A 20,326-nucleotide genomic window follows, 5' to 3' on the forward strand; every position below is an offset into this window, starting at 1 on the left:
GCCCCGGGGAAAGAGGGTAGGTGATGGATGGCCCGGGGCACAGCGATTAGTGTGTGGATTGGGGAAGTCTGTGGTATTTTATAGAATCATCAAGAATTACTCAAAGATGGGACTTGGGAGGTGAGAAGGGAGTGTCTAGCAGGAGGCCGGGGAGTCTGGCTTTGTGGCTGAGTGGATGGGGGATCACTCCACGGCATGGGGGCCCAGGAGGATGAGCAGGAGAGGGAAGGGGAGGAGTCCAGTGTGGGACATGATAAGGGGAAGGTGCCCAGGGCCAGCCACTTGGGGAACAGGAGCTAGTTCAGAGCTCCTAAGAGGCCCGAGGTGAAGAGAAGGGAGATCCTACTATGGGCATCTCATCAACCTGACCTGGAGGGAGAGGTGCGGAGAGAGTAGAGGGAAGCAGCCTCCCCCCTCCCAAATGAGGAGACAGGACGCCTGGAGCCTGGAGTCGGCAATTAAGCTCCAAAATTTAATCCTCATGATGATCTCAGGAGGTGTTAATCACCTCCTCTGTGCAACAGATAGGGAACCAGGCTCAGAGAGGGCAGGGACGACCCAGGTCACAGCAGGCCCACAGTGTGTCATGGACCGGATGCCAGGACCCCTTCTGCACCCTCCACAGAAAGGGCACCTTCTGTCCTGAGAGGTACCCACATCTTCCCTCGTCTCCCGGAACACAGGTGGCCAGCGTGGGAGCGGGAGGGCAGGTTACTGCACTGTTTCCGATGCTCCCAAACCTTGGCCCATCCTGGCTGGGGGGCAGCTGAGGGCCTGAAAAGAGAAGCCCCAGGCGGGAGGAGGGCAAGCACTGGTCTGGGCCGTGGCCCCGGCAGGTGTTTTCCCCCTGCGTCGTGGACCCCAGGTCATGTCTCCACCAGCCTCAGGTGGCCACGGCAGCGGAGGACTCGTAGACGTGAGCTGGGAGGGACGCTCGGATCCCCTGTGTGCAGGGTGGCTCAGAGCAGGGCGCAGCTGCAGCTGCGTGTCTCCATGGCTGCGAGCAGCACCCTCAGGTTGCGTGGGGTGTGGGGCGGGTAGCGGAGAGCGTAGACCTTCTCCAGCCCAGGGCGGCGCAGCAGGCAGGCGCGGTGGTGGGAGAAGGTGTCGAAGGAGAACTTGCCGTGGTAGCTGCCCATCCCACTGGCGCCTGTACAGTGACAGGGAACACAGCAGTTAGGCCCCCAGTGACCAGCCGAGGAGCGTCAGACAGACCTGGGCTCTGCCAGTCACACAGTATGACCTGGGTGGGCTACTTCACCCCCCGATCCTTGGTTTCCCCAGCTGTAAAGTGGGCTAATCATGAGATGCTGTGGGTAAAGGGCTTAGCCCTGAGCCTGGCCCCAGCACCCACTCAAATAAATACTGGGGACACCAGGTGCTGGGGCACGATGGGTAGACAGTGGTCAAGAGTGGATTCTGGGGGGGTGGGGGATGTATTGGGAATTTGGGATTAACAGACACACACTACTCTATATAAAATAGATAAACAAGGACCTACTATATAGCACAGGGAACTATATTCAATATTTTGTAATAACCTATAATGGAAAAGAATCTGAAAAGAAGAGCATGTATATATATATAACTGAAATATAACTGAATCACTGCTGTACACCTGAAACTAACACAACATTGTAAATCAACATTTTCTTTTTTTTTTTTTTTTGCGGTACGCGGGCCTCTCACTGTTGTGGCCTCTCCCGTTGCGGAGCACAGGCTCTGGACGCGCAGGCCCAGCGGCCACGGCTCACGGGCCCAGCCGCTCCACGGCATGTGGGATCTTCCCGGACCGGGGCACGAACCCGTGTCCCCTGCATCGGCAGGCGGACTCTCAACCACAACATTTTCAATTAGAAAAAAAGAGAGAGGAAAGATGGAAAGTAAAAAAAAAAAAAAAAAGTGGATTCCGGGGCAGCTGCCCAGGGTTGAATCCCAGCTCTGAAGTAGCCATGTCACCTTAAGCAAGTGATTTCGCCTTGGTCTCCTCTGTGACATGGGGTGACGGTGGCACCCACCTCCTAGAGTTGTGGGGATTGAGCAAGTGTTCAGACCCATAGATACAGTAAGTGCTGTGTTGTTATGAGTCGCAATGTCCAGGTAGGGAGGCAGTCAAGGACCCGGCAGTGGGAAGTCCAGGGCACCCAGCCTGGTGGGATCAGGGGTAATCCGGGAGGGCTTCCTTGAGTGAGTGGGGCCTGAGGGATGTGGAGTTGACCACATAAAGTGGATGTGTGGGGCAAGAGGGGCCCAGGCTCGGGGACAACTCAGGGAGCCTTGGAGGTGGGTGACCGTGGTGTGTCAGGACTTGGGCAGAGCTCTGTGTGTCTGGGGCAGCAACCAGGGAAGCGGGGCAGGGGCGGGAGCAGGACTCCGTGGCCAGACCAGGAAGGGTGGCCTCAGGGAGCTGAGTCAGAGCCCTGGCTCCGTCTGAGGGCCTGGGAGCCGTGGAAGGCTTTGCCAGGGGAGCAGCAGGGTCAGATTCACCTGCAGACAGAGCCCCACGCTTCCCTGAGGAGGGGGTGCTGGGGAAGAGGGTTCCAGAACTGGGGACGGCAGCGGTGCGCAGCCCTGGACCTCCACCACCACAGCATTGATCTCAGCCTGCCGTGCTCCTGTGACACCAGCCGCTCCCCAGGGAGGGTCCAGGCCCACCAGGGCAGCCCGCCAGGACCTGCTGGTCATTTACTCTAGTGCCAGGTGCAGGCAGGTGGCGGGACGGCAAGCCTCTGGCCCTCTCGTCCCCTGAGGAGGAGGTGGGCTCAGAGAGGGGAAGTGGTGGCCTCGCATCACACAGCCGTCAGGCTTGCTGGGACCAGCCTCAGAGGCCAGGACTTCACAGCGGTACTGGGGGCTGCTGGGGCTTGGTGGAGGGGGGAGCCGGCAGGAGCCCCTGTCTCCTGTGCGACATGCCAAGCATGGGACAGAGGGGACACAGGAGGGGTTAAAGGAGCAGCACGTAGCCTCACTGTGGAGTAAAGAGAAGGCCCAAGGCCGCCCTGCGTGTGCTAAGCCCCTGCAATCACAGTGATGTTTAAAAAACCCTGAACTGTGTATCTGTGGGTCCCCCCACATATGTAAATGCAGAGACAGGTATGGAAGGTTCCGCCTCAGACTCTGCAGAGGGGAGCAGGGTGAGAGATGACGGTAAGAGGGCATGGCTCTGCCGGCACGTACCCACTCCTCCGAAGGGCAGGCTGGCGACAGTCATGTGCATGAAGCCGTCGTTCCCACAGAAGCCCCCGCTGCTGGTCTGGGCCAGTACCCGCTTGACCACCTGGGAGAGAAGCAGCTATGAGGCTGGGGGCGGAGCTGCCGGGGCCGCAGGGGCTCTGTCCAGACCCCTCAGGGCCCTGGGACCCACTGCAGGGTCTGAGGCCACCGTGAGAGCTGGAGGCGGTGGCTGTGGAGCAGCCTGCCACCCGTCCCCAACTGGAGACGTGTTTCCTGAGCATCCCTTGCTTGTGGCCCATGCAGGTGACTGTGGACACAGACTCAGGCCTGATGGGGAGGTGGGAAACCCAGCATCCTCCTGGGGACGTGGAGGGTGCACGGTGAGGGGCGGGCAGTCAGGGAGGCGTTCCTGGGAGGGATGTGAGGTGCCTGCTGAGTCTCAAGGCGGGGCAGAGATGAGTAGGAGGGCCCCCCAGGCAGAGTGAAGGGCAGGTGGGGAGGCCAGGGGTGGGGCGGGGCAGGGACGCAGCGGGGGGCCTGTGTGCAGCACAGGGAGGACGTTGAGATTTGGGTTTTGGAAACATGAACTTGATCCTTGCTTGACTTAATGAAGGCCCTTCCTCTTCAGCCTGTAGGTGTATTTGAAGAATGAGGGTGGTGGGGTGGGGGTGGGGGACTTCCCTTGTGGCGCAGTGGTTAAGAATCTGCCTGCCAATGCAGGGGACACGGGTTCAAGCCCTGATCTGGGAAGATCCCACATGCTGCGGAGCAACTAAGCCCACAACTACTGAGCCTGCGCTCTAGAGCCCGCGAGCCACAACTACTGAGCCCACTGCCACAACTACTGAAGCCCGTGCGCCTAGAGCCTGTGCTCCGCAACAAGAGAAGCCACGGCAATGAGAAGCCTGTGCACTGCAACGAAGAGTAGCCCCCGTTCGCCTCAAGCCCCCGTTTACCTCAACTAGAGAAAAGCCCACGCGCAGGAACGAAGACGCAGTGCAGCCAAAAATAAATAAATAAATTTATAAAAAAGAAGAAAAAGTGGGGGGGAATGATTAGTAGACACTAAACAGTAGTTGCACGAAAACTTGGCTATAGTTAGTTGCAACGTGTGACCCTCAGGTAACAGCTAGGTCGGGGCTTGCCTGCTGGTGGGTGGAGTGGACCCCCATCCGCCAACTCAGAAATCCCACTGAGAGAAATCCCAGGGAAGGGCAGGGGACCAGGGCTCATGCTTGGGCCTGCATGTCCTGGTCATTCATCCTCCCCCAGTCGTGCCATCCCACGTCGTGTGTGCCTTCCATGAGCCAGGCAGAGGAAGGGGACACTGCCGCCACCAGGCCATGATGATGCAGAAGCATGGAGGTGGGGCTGACTTAGAGGGGACACTGGACCCTAGAGAAGACCCTGGGGAGCCGCCGACTAAAGGCCCAGAAGAATGTGGCCTAGATTGGACGGCAGGGGGAGGCCCTGCTGCCCCGAGCAGGAAGGAGAGGGACAGAGCCAAGATAGCGCCACCGTCCCAGAGCTCCTATGACTGCCCCCGAGGGACCAGGACGCCCGCCCCTCCTGCCAGGCCCCTTGGTCCACTCTGGTCCTGGTGCCACCTCACCCTCTGCTGACCTCACTCCACCCTCCACTGCTGCCACCCGCTCCCACCTCTGTCCAGCCCCACCTGGCTGCTGTTGGAGAAGGCGTACAGGGCCAGGGGCTTCTCCCGATGGCGGATGAACTCGACGGCCTCGTCCAGGCTCCTCACGTTCATGATGGGCAGGATGGGCCCGAAGATCTCCTCCTGCATCACCGGCTCCGTCTCCTGCACGCCCACCAGCACCGTGGGAGCTGCCCGGGCACAGGGCACGGCTCAGCCCCAGGGCTGGGGCCTCGGGCAGGCAGGGCCCAGGGACCCAGGGCTCCAGGCTCAGGGACGTTCTGGGGAAGGTGATCTCCCCACAGCCCCCGGGAAGTGACCTTGAGGGGCTCCCCAGCCTGACCGGGGCCTGTGGGGCCCAGAGAGCCCCTCAGCCTTGGTCTTACAGTCAGAGGGTGACCGGACCTGAGGTCCCGGGTCCCAGCCTGCTGGGGAGCAGCATCACCCTCTGAGCCGTTCGGCCCGGGAGACTGGGGCTGCTTTGTTCACAGCGTAGCGGGTGCTCAGGACGGGCTGTTGAAATTCAGAACCAGGAATCGTGGGCTCACAGGACCTGGGGTCATGGCCCCGTGGAGCAGCAGATCTTGGGGCTGAAGTTTGGAACCTGAGCCCTAGAACTCTGGGGTCTGAGCTTGGAGAATCCAGAGCCTGGGCCAGAGGGCTGAGTCGTGGGGTCACAGGCTCAGACACGGCAACGCGGAACACTGGTGTCACAGAATCGTGGCACCAGAGCCGTGGACCAGGCTGGGCTCTAGCAGTGGGGTCGGGGAGCCTCAGGGCCCGAGGTTACAGGCTGGGCCCAGACTCGGGGCCCAGCTGTGGCCCCCAGCGTGGGGGGGCCTTAGCTGGGGTGGGCTGGGAGTGGGGCACAGTGGCAGGGAGGGCGGGACTCACCGATGTAGCGATCGCTTTCATCAGTCTGGCCCCCGATGGCCACGTGGCCACAGCTCAGCAGGCCCCGGAGCCGCTGGAAATTCTTCTCACTGATGATGCGGCCCAGGTCTGGGGAGCTCTGGGGGTCTTCGCCATAGAAACGGGTGATGGCACTCTGCAGGGCGGGCAGCAGTCGAGCCTGCGTTTCGGGGCTGCACAGGATATAGTCGGGGGCCACGCAGGTCTGGCCGGAGTTGAAATAGCGGAAGAAGGCCACGCGGTTGGCCACGGTCTGGGGGTCGCAGTTGTCATCCACGTAGCAGGGGTTCTTGCCCCCCAGCTCCAGCGTGACGGGGGTCAGGTGCTTGGCGGCAGCAGCCATGACAATCTTGCCGACTCGGGGGCTCCCTGTGGTGGAAGGAACCAGAGTGGCTCTCGGTCACTTGGGCCAGGTGGGATGGCCTCAGCCCAGGGCTGGGACCCCTCGAGGGGGCTCACTCTCTGCCCTGCGGCTCCCTGGAGAGGCAGTAGAGTAGAGGGCGGGGTGGGGGTGGGTGGGGGTGGGCGGGGGAGAGTTGCCCTCACCTGGCTTTTCCTTGTCAGTTGCTGCTGCACTGGGACCTTTTTCAGGTCGTCCCCCCTCCCCTTCCTCCCCCACTCCCCCACCAGCCCCTCCGAGGAGCTCTGCCCACAGCTGCAAGCCAGGCCCAGCTCCCTGTCCTGACCTGCCCAGGTAGACAGCCAGGAGCCCCCGTCTCCCTGCTTCTGATCCCAGCTGGGCCTGCAGGCGACTCTTTCTAACCTGCCACCCTAAGTCCCTCCCCACTCTCCACTCTCCTCAGAAAGTAACTCCTATGGCCCGGCTCCAGCTCTAGCTGGTCCTCATTTGGGTCTCCCCTCCCTGACCTAATCTGGCAGCCTTGGCGCCCTCCACACCCACCGTCTGCCCCCTCTTCCCCTGGGTCCCCACCTCTCCTCTGGGCTGGTGTCCTGGGTCTCACAGTCCCCTCTTCCACTCAGCCACCCCCAAACACTCCTGACAGCGCCCCCAGGCCTCGACACACTCTTGCCCACGCCTGGCCCAGGGCCCCACGCTGCCATTCCTGTGATGTGATAACCCTGGCCTTTCTCGCCAGCCACCGCAGCCCGAGGGAGCCCAGAGTCCAGACACCTCTCTGGTCTCACTTCCTCCTGCTTCCCTGCCCTCGTTCCCTCCCATCCAGGCCCCCTTGTCGGCTGAGCCGGCCCCAGGGGCCTCTCCCTACCACGGCTCCTCCCTTAGGTCCTCCTATCTTTGTTCAAACACCTCCTAGTCTGTCCCGCCTTCCTGACTACGCCCACAACTGAATTCCCCACCTCCACCCTGGTCACCTTTGCACGGGCTCCATGACAATGGAGGAGGCTTTAGCCCTGCTTTATCCCAAGGCCTCGCGGTGCCCGTCTGCGCTCTCAGTAAACATTCACCGAGTGAGTGAGTGAGTGAGTGAGTGGCTGCTGCCCAGGCCACGTGCTGTGACAAAGGCTTCCATTCATTCATTTGTCCTTAAGACAGGCCTGTGACTTGGGGATGGTCCCTATCATACCAATAAGGAAACTGAGGCCTGGAGAAGTCAGGAGATTATGGTGGAGTAGCTTCGGGCGGTCCATCGGCCTCTGCACAGACTGCCTCGGGGACCTGGTGTAGAAGCTGGCCTCCGGGGATCTGCCTGCCTTGCCTCTGCACCCTCGGTCCTGGGGGGCCAGGGCCCAGAGTCCACTGAGCTTCGGGCTGTGATGGTGGAGGGTGGTCAGGCGCCCCGCCAGCCCCCACCCCGGCTTCCTTCTCCTGGTGTTTCCGGCCCCTGGGAATCTGTAGGGACAGCTGAGGACCCTGGCCCCTCTGCTCCCACAGTCGCCCTCCCTGTCTGTTAAGGTGGCAGCTGGCAGGCCTTGTCCTGGGCTCGTGGCAGGGTCTGGGGAGGAGAAAGGCAGAGATGGCATGTCCCCTGCTCTGATGGGGACAAAGTGTGCAACACAGGAGGCGGGTCCCCTCCTCCCTCCTCCAGGGCCTCGCCTTGTCTGTATCCTCCACGCTGTCATCTCTTCTGGAAACTCCATCCTGGTCACTTGAAGCTAGGTGGTGTCTGGACCACATGGGCACATGTCAGGGTGATGGCAGGTGACCTCTGGGAGCAAAATACAGCCTGCCCCAATCCTGGCTAGTGCAGTGGGCACCGCATCTTTTTGTCACCCAAGCCCCCAAACCCTCATCCAGCCCTCCAGAAGGGCCGTGGGCGCAGGAATGAGCGCCTGGCACAGCGGGAGCTCAGCAAGGACAGATGCTGTGATGCGTGAGGTTGTGAGTGGTGGAGAGCCCTGTTTCCGGGATGGGGCCCATCCCTCCCAAGGGTCCCCAGGGGTCCGGGGCTGCTCCCCAGCCTGCTCAGGGAGAGTGGAGCAAGCTCGTCCTGGGGCCGAGAGCACCACCCAGCACTTGCCCCAGTCTGCATCCTCCCTGGCTGGCTGGCTGCTTCTGTCCCTCTCTCAGAGTTGGGGATAAGACCCCTAAGGGTGGGGCCGGGCAAGCTTCTCACCTCTCCCATCCCGCACAACCCCCAGACTGGCTCCTCACCTGTGAAGAAGATATAGTCGAACTTGTGCTCCAGTAGCTGCCCGGTCTCCTGGGGCCCGCCCAGCACCACGGCAAAGCAGCTCTGCAAGCCAGACGGGCGGAGGGCTCCCTCTGGGACCCCAGCCTGAGGGCCCAGAGGGCACCTGCCTGCCTACCTGCGTGCCTGGGACGGCTCCCCCCTTGCCTGGTGCCCGGGCTCCAGGTGGGCTGGGTCGGGGGCAGTGGGGAGCGGGGAGCTCCCCAGGGGCACTAGGCACAGGCAGTCCCAGCCCAGCAGGTGTAAGGTTGGGGCCTGGCGGGTTTGGGGTTGGGACTGAGGCCGGGGCTGGGCCAGCAGGGCCGACCAGAGACAGACAGGGACCCCCGGGGGACAGGCCCCACCCCTCTGTTTCACTCAGAGGGAAACAGGCTGAGAGGGGCGGTGACCTGGCCAAGGCCACACAACCCAGAGGAGGCAGGAGTGAGGCTGGAACTCAGGTCCTGTCTGAGGAGCCACGCCAAGGGCTGCCCAGCCCAGCGGGGCCTGCTTAGCCGTGCTCAGCCCCAGTGTTGCTGCTTGCTCTGTACCTGGCCCTGCTCACCTGGTCCAGGTATCGGGGCAGCACCTCGGCCAGGACCTTCTCAGTGCTCTTGCTGACCTCCGAGGGCTTCAGCACCACACAGTTCCCTGAGGGGCGGGGCGGGGAGAGGGGGTGGGGCAGGGTGGGGCGGGGAGAGGGGGGGCCAGTTGTAGCCACTCCCTGTCTCCATTCAGTCCTCACACCTGCAGGGCAGGTGCCGGCCTCACTCCACCTTCAGGGGAAGAATATGGCTCAGAGAGGTGCCCTGCCGGCCCCAAGGCCACACAGCCTGCGGATGGTGGGCCAGATGGGAACCAGGCCTTCTTAGCTACCTGGTGCCAGCTCCCCCCTCCTCCCTGGCTCTGTGGGCGGCTGTGAGCCTGGGAGGATGGACGGGGGGGGGGGGGGGGGGGGGGGGGGGGTGGAGGGAGAAGGTGGTGCTTCCCTCTCACCTGCTGCGAGGGCGCCCACCAGGGGCTCTAGGCTCAGGTTCAGAGGGTAGTTCCAGGGGGCGATGACGAGCACCAGGCCGAAGGGCTCCTTCCGGATGAAGGCCGAGTCCAGCTGTGTGGCCTGGGTCGGGGCCAGAGTGATGGTGAATGGTGAGGTGCCAAGACCCCAGCCCCTCAGCACCGCCTGCCACCCAGAGAGGCTGCCTGCGGCCCTGATGCCCAGGGTCACTCACCAGGTTCCTGGGCACTTTCTCATCCTTCATCCAGGCCCGCAGGTTCCTAAGGGCCGAGTTAATCTCGTTCTGGCTGATGCTGATTTCAGACACCTCTGACTCGAAGGCTGACTGCGGGGGAGGGGGAGGGGCAAGGGCAGGGCTTGGGCCAGGGTAGCCAGGATCCGCAGGTGGCCGGAGCCCTGGGGTGGGCAAAGCCTCCCCAGGCAAGGTCTGTCTTATTCACTCATTCATTCGTGCATTCACTCCATGTTCACTGAATGGTTAGAGCGCGTGGGTGCCGTTTCTGTGCTGGGGATGCAGCCGTGACTGAAACAGACAGAAAACCTGCCCCACGGAGCTGACATTGTAGGGGGACGGTCGACGTGATGATGAGAACGCTGACTACTCCATTAGGACGTGACAAGCGCAATGGGAGGATGAAACAGGGTAAGAGGGATAGAGACTGCTGGAGTGTGTGTGCGTGTGTGTGAGTGCATGTGCGCATGTATCTGTGTGTGTGTCTTTGCTCTATTTTATATAAGATGGTCAGTGCCAGCCTCTGGGATGGGGTGACATTTGAGCAGTGAGGAAAGGGAGGGAAGGAGCCCATGGATACCTGGAGGCAGAATATTCCAGGCAGATGGTATGTCCTGTGCAAAGGCCCTGGGGCGGGTTCAGGCTTGCTATGTTCCTGATTAGCAGGGAGAAGAGTGGGTGAGGTGATGAGGCCAGGCAGCTGGGGTGAGGACTGTTGAGCAGAGCAGGGACAGGCTCTAACTTAAGTTTGAACAGGACTGTCTGTGTGGCCCTCTGTGGCCTGCTGTGTGGATGTCAGTCTGCAGGGGACACTGGGGACAGGTGTCTCTGGGTCACTGGGGACTGGTCACTGGGGACAGGTGTCTCTGCCATCAGTTCCCACAGCCCAGGGGCCAGGGCAGATTTCAAGGGCAGGAGTCGGAAGAAGGAGACAATCAATAGGGCTTTTGTCCTGATCTATGCTGGCTGGCATGCCTGCCCCACCCCCACGAGGGAGGAGGGAGCAGCCTGTGGGCTGCAGGCAGCTGGAGGCCCACGGCCTAGGACACAAGAGCCAGGCTGTCCTGATGCCTGAGACTCAGCCATTATGGTGCAAGTTCCTTCCTGTCAGAGGAGAGGGCGATGGGCCCAGGAGTGCCAGAGCTGAGCCTTGGGGGGAGGGGGAGGGCGCAGGGCCTTGGGGGAGAAGCCACGCCCCCCAGCGCTTCTAGGGGCTGAGCCTGCTTCAGGCACGCCTTCTACTATGTCTGTGTCCACAGCCCACACTCCTGCCCAGCGAGGTCTCCTGTGACCTGACTGAGGTTTGGGCCTGTTTGAGGGCTAATCTGAACCCTGCTGAATGCCAGGAGTTTGGAAGAGTAGAGGCTGTTTTGAGCCCGGGTTCTGTGCCCTTAGGCAAGAACACGCCCTCTCTGAGTCTCCTCTGGGGGTGACTGGGGGTGACCACCTCTACCTGGAAGGGCTGTTGGGGGTTAAATGGGACGATTTGTGCAGGTCAGACAGGGCAGATGCTGCCTGCTGGGAAGGCGGGGGACAGGGCTGGCTGAGCCCAGAGGGAGGGACCAGGCCAGAGGCCGGGACCAGATTGGATTTTCTGGGCTGCTGCTTCCTTTGTGGGGCGCGGGCTCCTGGAGGCTTGAGGGTTGCAGGCAGGAGGTGAAATTTGAGCCATAGGGAGAACAGGGACCAGACAGACCATCGGGTCAGGTCTCACGGAGGCGGCCAGGCCAGGCCAGCTGGTGGGCAGGGCAGAGGCTCAGTGGGGTGTCAGTCCCCAGGGAGCCCGACATGCCAGGGTAGGGGGTGTGAGCCCCCTCTGTCCTGGACCAGGTCCAGTGAATGGACACTCCCCACAGGGAGGCAAAGCCAGGCTCCTTGGGTGTCAGAGAGCCAAGGAGAGTACGACCCGGTGCCTTGGTTTCATAAATGGGGTAGCAGACGATTCCAGAAATGGCAGACGAGGGAGCCCGGTCTCACCTGGCTACAGTCCTGGAGCGTGGTGATAAACAGAAGGTTTGAGGACCCCGAGAAAGGGAGTAGGCGTCACCAGGAGGCCACGTCCTCAGGACAAGTCCTTGTGGCCAACTTGTGCTGCCCCCGTGAACGGGGGTGCCCTGATCCATGACCCCAGGTGCCACGAGGTACTAGTCTCGAAGTGACTGCTCTGGACACCTGGCTGGGTGCCTGCAAATCAGGTGGGGCCCAAGGAGGCTGCAGAGGGCCTCCCAGGCCTGCCAGTGCCGGCATCTCTTTCATGAGCTGGGTGGGGCCAGCAGGCCCACCGGAAGGGCAGGGGAGGCAGGAGGGCAGAAAGGGATGACCCCAGGGTTCTGCTCATGGGCTCAGGAGGTTTGGGGAGAAGATGAGCTCAGCGCTCAGCACGAGCCAGTGTGGGACTGCTGCAGCCCCCTGGGGACAAGTGGTGACCACAGGGGCTGGCCGGCAGCCAATATGCACCATGGGCCTGTCCTAGGTGTTAAGTATCAAAACAGCACCTCACCAGCTGGTAAAGAGTCACAGCCTTGGAGAGTTACAGGTGGTGAGGGGCCAGTGGGGCGTCAGGGGTGAGCTTGGGCACCGTGGCCTTCGTGGCAAGCTCAAGGGACATTTTGTCCAGAGAAGAAGCCCCTGGACAGTTGTCCTAGGGCAGCGGCAGCCACACGGGTGGGCCCTGCTGGCTGAGACGGTGGAAGGCTGCCTACAAGGAAGTGTATTTCTTGAGGTCCTGCTGTGGCTGCTGCTGGAGATGGGAGGGGCTGAGCCCCCAGGCCTCCAGGGTTTGGACAGAGGCCGTGATGCCCACGGTACCTAGTGAAGCAGAAGTCCTCCACATGCGGCCCTAGCGGTGTGACCCAGCTCCCTGGACCTCATCCCTTGCATACCTCTGCCTCTTCCACTCCCCTTCAGCCACTCTGGCCTCCTTGCTGCTCCTCAAGCACAAATACACCAAGCACCTCCTGCCTCAGGGCCTTTGCACATGCTGTGCCCTCTGCTGTTTTCCCCCTTGTCCACGTGGATCCTTCCCCCTCCTCCTTCAAACGCCACTGTCTCAGAGAAACCTTCCCTGACCCCCACATACAAAACCGCACCCTGACCCTGGCCCTCTCTCACCCCCTTCACACTGGGAGTGTCTCTCCATGGCATTCATTACCATCCAACATGCTGTGTATTTATTTACTGTCTAGCTGTGTCTCTCCCCAGGAGTCCAGCTCCCTGGACACAGGAACTTTGTTTTATTTGTTGTATCCCCAGAGCCTACAACAGTACCTGGCCCATAGTAAGTGTTCAATAAATAGTAGTGGCGTGGGGGAATTCCCTGGCGGTCCAGTGGTTAGGACTCCGCGCTCTCACTGCCAAGGGCGCGGGTTCAATCCCTGGTCGGGGAACTAACATCCCGCAAGCTGCACCGCACGACCAAAAAAAAGAAAAAAATAGTGGAGTGAAGGAAGAAATGAATGAATGGGTGAATGCAGAAGAGCGGGTTACGGCACAGGAAAGGAGGCGGGGTTTGACGGCTTTTAGTTCCCCCTTCATGGAGGATGCAGCTGTCCCCATCCCCCCTGTCTCAACCTCCCCACCCCTGCCCTCCTCCTCCCACCCCTGCCTGTCCCCCCACAACCCACCTTGTGCAGGTCCTGCGCCAGCGCCTCCTGCAGAAGCTGCTTGTTCTCTTGCAGGAAGCGGCTCAGGCCCTTCAGCTGGGCAGCCCGGAACTCGGCCGGCCGCGTGCACCCCGAGTCGAAGGCCTCCCGCAGCCGCTGCAGCGTGTCCGCGAAGGGGTCCATCCTGCCGGGCGGGGCAGCGTGGGCCGGGGCGCCCCACCTCCAGGCGCCCTCCACCGCCCCTGCCTGCACCCGCGTGGGCCCACGGGCACCCCCATGGGGACTCGCACGTAAGTGCAGGGACCAGGGCTGCCCCACCTACACATACACACAAACACACACACAAGGGGCACACTTGGACACCCACTGACAGAGCTACAGACCACACCTCTTAACCAGTGGGCAGGAGGGTTCTGGACCCCAAGGCAGTCACGGGACTGGGTGTGGGCTTGGGGGACAGCTACTCCGTGGCCCCTAAGAGTGAGCAGGGAGCCAGGGGGTCACGCTTCTTCCTGCCACCCGGAAATTAGCCCTAAGCCATGGCCCCACCCTACTCCGGTGCCCCTCCTGGAGACGGGTAGCCCTTACCCCAGCAGGTCTGAGTGGAGTAACCAGGGGAAGTTTGGTAACTAGAGGCGGAGTCCACCAACCACCACTTTGGGACACTCCCAATACGAATGCTCTGTTCCCACTGTCCCCAGCCTGGGGGCCCTGCCCAGGGTGGCCAGGCTGGCTGGTGGTGGCTCAGAGGGCTGGGTGACAGGACTCCTCTCCCTGTGCCCCAGCTCCGCAACAAGACTGGGAAAGAAGAACCCCACCTCCCAGAGGCCCTGCTGCCCATCCCAGCCCCATCGGCCACAGTGTTGGAAAAGCAGGGGATGCTGAGGGGTGAGGGGTGAGGGGGCACTCAGACCTCCATGCTGTCATCAGCCAGGGCTGGAAGGCAGGGTAGGGGCTCTGACATTCCCCCGGGCGCCCGCCTGCTTACTTGAAGTTCATCAGAGGAGCTCTCTGATGCACTTAGTCCTCGGCCTGGTGCCAAGGACCAGTGGGGACCCTTTCCTCCTTCTCTCTCTGACTCACTTCTCTTCTGGTCTCTGCTTGACTGATGCCTCCTTCAGGCAGCCCACCATGATTACTCCCTTACACATTCTCACAGTGGGCCCTTGGCTCTGCTCCCCCCCGCACTGTGTCATACCTTGTGATGAATACCTGGTTTCCTTCTGCCCACCTCCCTGCCCCGCCTCCCCATCCCTCTCTTTCCTCTCCCACTGGACTGGGCAGCAGGACCCCTCTTGCCTACTTAACTTATCATTTGGGGCTTTGTGCCCCAATCTCCTCATCTGTTAAGGTCACCCTTCCACCTACCACCTGATGGGTGTTTATCAAGGATGAGACCGTGCTGGCCAGTTCTAAGCCCAGGACAGGGCGTCAGTGCCCTCAGGGTTGCCAGCTATTGTTAAGTGACTACTGCCACCACGGCCCTAAGTTTTCTGGAGGACTCCATGAGCTGTTCCAGCCAACAGGATGGCCTGCCCTGATGGGCACTCTGGGCTGAGAGCCTGCTGGAGCCCTACGCTGTCCCCATAGGCATGATGGGGGCCAAACTGACCCCACAGGCCTCCTACTCTGATCAGGAGAAACGGGGCAGTTGTCTCGGGCACAGGGCGGGCACCACATCCCCCAGAGAGGGTGACTGTAGCAGAACAGGGACATCATCAGAGCCCCTGTCACTCCAGGCTTGTCCCCAGCTCCAACCCTCCTCCAGAGAGGAAGGCATACTGGCCAGAGACCCAAGAGCTAAGAGACTTGCTGACCCCTAAAGCCGCCACCTGAGCTCAAACCCTGACCCTGCCTCTGTAGCTGTGTGACCTTGGGCAAGTCACTCATCTTTTCCCTGCCTCAGTTTCCATGCCTGTAAAAAGGGGATGCTACCGTTCCACCACATGAAGCACCGGCCATTGTGTGCATGGTAAGAGCTTAATAATGGTCAGCTGTGGTTATTGTTACGAAGTACTCAACAAATATTTATCCCTCTTCCTTTCCCCCATCCTCTCTCACCTTCAGACTTCTGCTGATGGATGCTGAGGGCAAACCACACCCGCCCCTCTCCCGCCTCCGCAAGGGTCTTTGCACTTTCCTAAGAGCCTGCAGAACCCACAAAAATGTAAGGCACGTCACTTGAAGAGGGCATCTCCGAGTACAGTGTGGGGTGGGGAGCTCTGCGGGGGTGGTGGTCTGGTTGGAACATTCCAGCAGCCTCTCCTGGCAACACTGAGGCCAGCTCACACCATATTGCAGTTTGGTCAGGACCGAGGTCCCAAGGGGAGACTGCTGCAGGGCAGGGAACTGGACTCAACCCAGGTAAGCAGATGTGCAAGGCTGCCTCGGGCCTGGGGGGACCCCGGGCCTGTGACCTCACAAGGGAGCTGAGCAGCCACTGTGGACACACAAATGAGGGGGTTCCTTCATCGGGTGGTCTGGCGGCCCTAAGCCCACCTCCCTGGGAGTTGCTAAGTCACTTGATGTGGCAAGGGATGGGCCTGGTTCCCCGGGCCCCAGGGCCAGCCACCTTCCCTCAAGGCCATGAGCCTGGGGATTCTATAATAATAATAATAATAATACTAGTGACTAAGCACTGACTGTGCCGGGCACTGTGCCAGTGTGGGTGCCTGATGTGAGTGCAGCATAGCTTTTGGCTGGCACCCCTGTAGGAAGCTGAGGCCCAGGTCATGGGGCATCAAGGAGGGAGACAAAAGGGGCAGGCACTCAGGTCTGCTGCCTCCAAACATCATCAGGGAACAGCTGCTGCCCGAGCCCCGTCCCTGGGCCCCGGCTGGTCCTGCAGATGAGCTACCTCCCAGCCCCCACCTCTGCCCACCCTCTCATCCTTTCTGCCTCGGTTTCCCTGTCTATGCCACAGGCCTTCTAAGAGCACCCTCTGTATGGCGTGTCGGGGGCCTGAGGACCTGGACCCAAATCCCAGCAACTCTGTTTATTAGCTGCCCAAGGAGACCTTGGGCAGGTGGCTTGGCCTCTCTGTGGCTCACTCTTCCCATCTGTGCAATGGGGATGGTGCCTTGTAGGCACCCCATAGTGCTGTGAAGTGCTTGGTGCAGGGCCGAGCCCCGTGAGTGCTCAGTGAGGACGGCTCTGAACGATGGTTATTCAGACTGCAAAGGACAGCTGTGCTGGGGGGTCTCGGGGAGGAGACCCTGGGGTGGGAACCCGAGGAGACCTTGGCCCAGTGTGGGCACCAGGGAGGCAAGGACATCAACTTGAGACCCAGGTGGGGGCAGGGATGCGGGGCTGGGAAGAGTGACAGAGGTGAACATGGTGGTCTGAGGGCCCAGGGGACCCCCATCAGGCTGTCAGAAGGTGGACGGCACGGGGCTGCCTCGAAGGCTCTGCAGGTCCCAGTACCCTAGGGTCTCCAATCTGATCTCCCCTCCCTGCCCCGTGGAGCCTTAACCTGGATTTTTACAAGGTCTCCCAAACTCTGGGGAGCGGCCCCCTCCCTTCCACGGCGGGTGTGGGGAGCTGGGGACCAACCCTTGGCCGTGGGCCAAGCCAACCCCCGCCCCACCGCACGGAGAGGCTGTGCCCCGGCTGCCTGACGCTGGCAACCTCGCCTTCCTGGACCCCGGCAGAGTCCATTCCCAGGAACGCGACCGCTCAGAACCGCTCGCTGCACAGCCCACCCCAGCAGCGGGCATGCGTGGCAGCTGCCCGGGAAATGTGCTGCCAAATGGATACTTGGCCGCCCCCGGGACAGGGGTGCACTCCTTCCTGGGGCGGCCGTCCAGAGCAGGGGCTCTTGGCCTCTCTCTTCGCTCTCTTAGGCTGGGGCAAACGGAACTCCCTTCCCCCTTCCCCTTTCTCCTCAGGCGAGCAGAGAAGCTCCGAGAAGACAAAGCTAGTCCCTGCGCGCGGCCGTGAGTGGCCAGGCTTTCCAGGACTGACGGCAGCCCAGAGTGCCCAAGCCAACCTGCCAGCGGGTCCCTGGCCCTGACTGCTCGCTGCTCTATGCCCAGCCTCTGCAGAACACCGTACCTGAGGCCCTGCGAAGCTGCCCTTCCTCCTGGTGGGCCCTGCTCTACCCAGCTGCCCTTCCGTTATGAAATGTGCAAGGCTGGGCCAGCCCCTGGGGTGGGGCTGTCCTGGCCTTGTGCCTGACTTTGACTCTGGGCTGGCTGGAGGCTGCAGGCTGAGATTTCCCCATCACTTCCCTCAGGGGCCTCTAGATCCTTTCCTGGACCACAGAGAAGGAGCCAGGGCGCAGAGAGGGCCAGCACCAGGCCAGGGCCACACAGCAGGTCTCCAGGGAGCTCTGAGCTGAGGGGTCCATCTCGACCCCTGATGGGAAGGATGGAGGATGAGTCCAGAGTAGTGGACCCAGGAATTACGGTGTGGGGTGCGGGCTGTGGCCTGGAGTAGCAGGGGGAAAGCCCTGCTCCCCACACCCAGCCCCCCCACCGCCAGCCCCTCTGAGCCTCAGTTTCCCATCTGCAAAATGAAGAGGTCTGATCCAAAGACAGCTGGAGTCCAGAAATCCAATCCCAGGGCCCAGGCCTGCCTGCTGCAGGCTTCGTCCCTGCCCTGGGCGCGTCTGTGTCCGACATCACGTCATCCAGCACCCCGCTCACAGCACCTGTCACCCTGCAACCTGACATTTTACAATGAGGAAATGGAAGTCCAGAGAGAGGGCACAGGGCATGAGTGGCAGGCTGGGACCCACATGAGAAAGTGTTGCTCCAGAGCGGGGCTGGGTCCACCCCCTGCTGTCCCCTCCTGCCTCCCCGGAAAGAGCGCCACCCTCTGCCCTCTAGGTGAGCCGTCATGATATAAGTGTCGCCATGAGGTTCCTGTGTCCCTGCCCCTCAGCCTCACCCCACCCCCACCCCGGGCACACCTGTCAGAGCCAGCACAAAGGGGGACGATCCCCTGGCAGGTGCTGGTGTCAGACAGGCAGGCGATTAGGTTACAGGTAGGGGGACAGGAATATCCTTTGTGCTATTGCCCCATGCCTGTCGCCCTGGGCCCGCTGCTGCCCTTCCACCTTGGTGCCCTAGGTCTTGTCTGGGATGCTGGCCCAGGGCCTCTGGGCCGACTGGGCACCTGGGAGATGCTCCTCACTGCCCCCACCCTCCCCGCTGCCCCTGCCTACCTGGGAGGGTAGGAGAGGTCTCCTGGCCCACACCTGCTCTGGTAGCCCCTGGAGGCTTCAGCCGTTTGGGACTGGGGTAAGGGGCTGCAGGGGCCCCGTCCTCTTCGTGGGATGGAACCCCCAGCCGCTGCCTGTCACGTGGCTCAGCATGTGACAGCCCTGCCCTGCTGTCTGGAGCTGAGCCAGGCAGAGGCAGAGCCAGTGTCAGGCGGGGCTGGGCTGGAGCTGAGCCTGGCAGCGGTCAGCCAGGAACCAGGTCCAGAGAGGGGCAGCCACTGATCTAAGGCCACACAGCAAATCAGGGACCCACCTGGGGAGGTATGGTGGGTGGGAGGGGTATTGCAGGATCCTGAGGGACCCCTCCCTGACCGGGGATACCTCCTGCAGGGGTTACCCCGAACTTGTCATGAATTCAGCCTGGGAGGTCCCCAAAGAGGCCTGTCCTCCTGACACAGGGGTCCTAACCTGGCCTGGGAGTGAAGCTCGCCAGTCTGAGGGGGCACTGCCCCTTGGGGAGGAACAGGGACCGGCCCTCTCCCCTTTCTGGTTTGGATGCCTCTTTGATCCTCAGAGCTCCAGGAGCAGAACTTCCCTGGTGGCGCAGTGGTTAAGAATCTGCCTTGCAATGCAGGGGACGAGGGTTCGATCCCCAGTCGGGGAACTAAGATCCCACACGCCGTGGGGCAACTAAGCCCACGCGCCACAACTAGAGAGAAGCCCGTGCACCGCAATCAAGAACCGACGCAGCCAAATTAATTAATTTAAAAAAAAACAAACAAAAAGCAGCTCCAAGGGCTCCGTGGTTCCTAGGGGTGACATCCTTGTCGCAGGGAGCTCGAGATAAATGGGGGACGTTGCGTGGGGTACCACTAAGAGCCACTCTTAGAACCAGCTGCGGCGGGTGGCAGGCTGTGCCGAGGTCCCGGGTCAGCCGGTGGGGCGGGTGCTGGGGGGAGCACCGAGGTTGGAGGGGACACATCTGCCCAGCCAGGCGCTGCTCTTCTGCAACTCCTCTGGGTTTCAGTTTGGAGAACGGGATGAAAAGACCCTCATGAGTGTCGCTGTTGGCCTCCCTCTCCGGGCAGAGGTCGGGGAGGACGAGCTGGTCATGGGCTAAGGCATCATTCCTTCATTCCTTCATTCATCATTCCCTCCCTCACCTGGTGAGCCTGGCTCACAGAGCCTCAGACCTGCCCAAGAGCACCTCACCACCGTCACCTGCGACAGATTCAAACCTGGCTCCGCAGCCCACCTGCTGGGTGACCTCGAGCAAGTTAGGCCCCTCTCTGGGCCTCCGTTTCCTCCCCCCAAAATGGGATTGATTCGACCTGCCTCACAGGGCTGCAGTGAGGGCGAAATCAGAGCACATCTGGAATGCACCTGGTATACAGTAGGTGCTCAATAGGTGTGAAGGCTTTTCTGTCCCTTTCCCCACCTTCCTAAGGGAGTGGCCACCCCAGGCCTTGTCCTGGGGCCCCGCCCCCGCTTCCTTCCCCCTCCCAGCCTTGAAGGCAGGACCACCTGGCTCCCCCCAGCAGCCACCCACAGAGGCCAGTGTGACCCTGGGGTGCAGTCAGAGGCCACTGGGGTGCAGTGCCTGGACACACTCAGCACTCACCCATGTGCTCACTTAGCAAAGCTTTACTAAGCACCTACTGTGTGCTAAGCCCTGCGCCAAGCACTTGACACAAATTCTCAGATGTTATGGTCTGAGCTTTACAGATGAAACAACAGGCTCAGAGAGGGACAGTGGCCGGGCTGGGGCCACACAGGAGAGGGACAGGTGGGGATTCTAACCCAGCCAGCCCCAAGTCCCCAGCCCGCAGCGTCTCCAGGGTACCCCGAATTCTTGCTTAGGAGCTGGGGGGTGGTTACCCCCACTCCCAGGAGTCTCAGCCGAAAGCAGCATCTCTCCTGGACACTTGCTGTGCCAGGAGCTGGGCAGGGTCTTTGGCACATCCCAGCTCAGGGACCTCCCGACAGCT

General features: G+C 61.5%; 1 protein-coding gene across 8 annotated transcripts; it reads right to left on the reverse strand.

Annotated features, from left to right (window-relative positions):
• Positions 1 to 443: 443 nt before the first annotated feature.
• Positions 444 to 18,485, reverse strand: ALDH3B1 (aldehyde dehydrogenase 3 family member B1). 8 transcript variants are annotated; one of them, XM_067748066.1, is made up of 12 exons: positions 17,228 to 17,293; positions 15,236 to 15,322; positions 13,196 to 13,358; positions 9,555 to 9,665; positions 9,322 to 9,442; positions 8,891 to 8,976; positions 8,310 to 8,391; positions 5,720 to 6,106; positions 5,231 to 5,338; positions 4,850 to 5,016; positions 3,178 to 3,277; positions 444 to 1,150 (listed from the first exon to the last, which is right to left on the reverse strand). In XM_067748066.1, exons 3-12 carry the CDS (start codon positions 13,355 to 13,357, stop codon positions 960 to 962), a joined length of 1,515 nt encoding a protein of 504 aa, XP_067604167.1. In that variant the 5' UTR covers position 13,358; positions 15,236 to 15,322; positions 17,228 to 17,293; the 3' UTR covers positions 444 to 959. The 8 variants fall into 8 exon arrangements, with proteins under 8 accessions (XP_067604167.1, XP_067604166.1, XP_067604165.1 ...); XM_067748065.1 differs by lacking the exons at positions 15,236 to 15,322; positions 17,228 to 17,293 and adding an exon at positions 18,342 to 18,485; XM_067748064.1 differs by lacking the exon at positions 15,236 to 15,322 and having other exon boundaries at positions 17,228 to 17,334.
• Between the last annotated feature and the right edge of the window lie 1,841 nt (positions 18,486 to 20,326).

Source organism: Pseudorca crassidens, chromosome 9, assembly GCF_039906515.1.
Source record: "Pseudorca crassidens isolate mPseCra1 chromosome 9, mPseCra1.hap1, whole genome shotgun sequence".
In the NCBI taxonomy this organism is placed as follows: Eukaryota; Metazoa; Chordata; class Mammalia; order Artiodactyla; family Delphinidae; genus Pseudorca; species Pseudorca crassidens.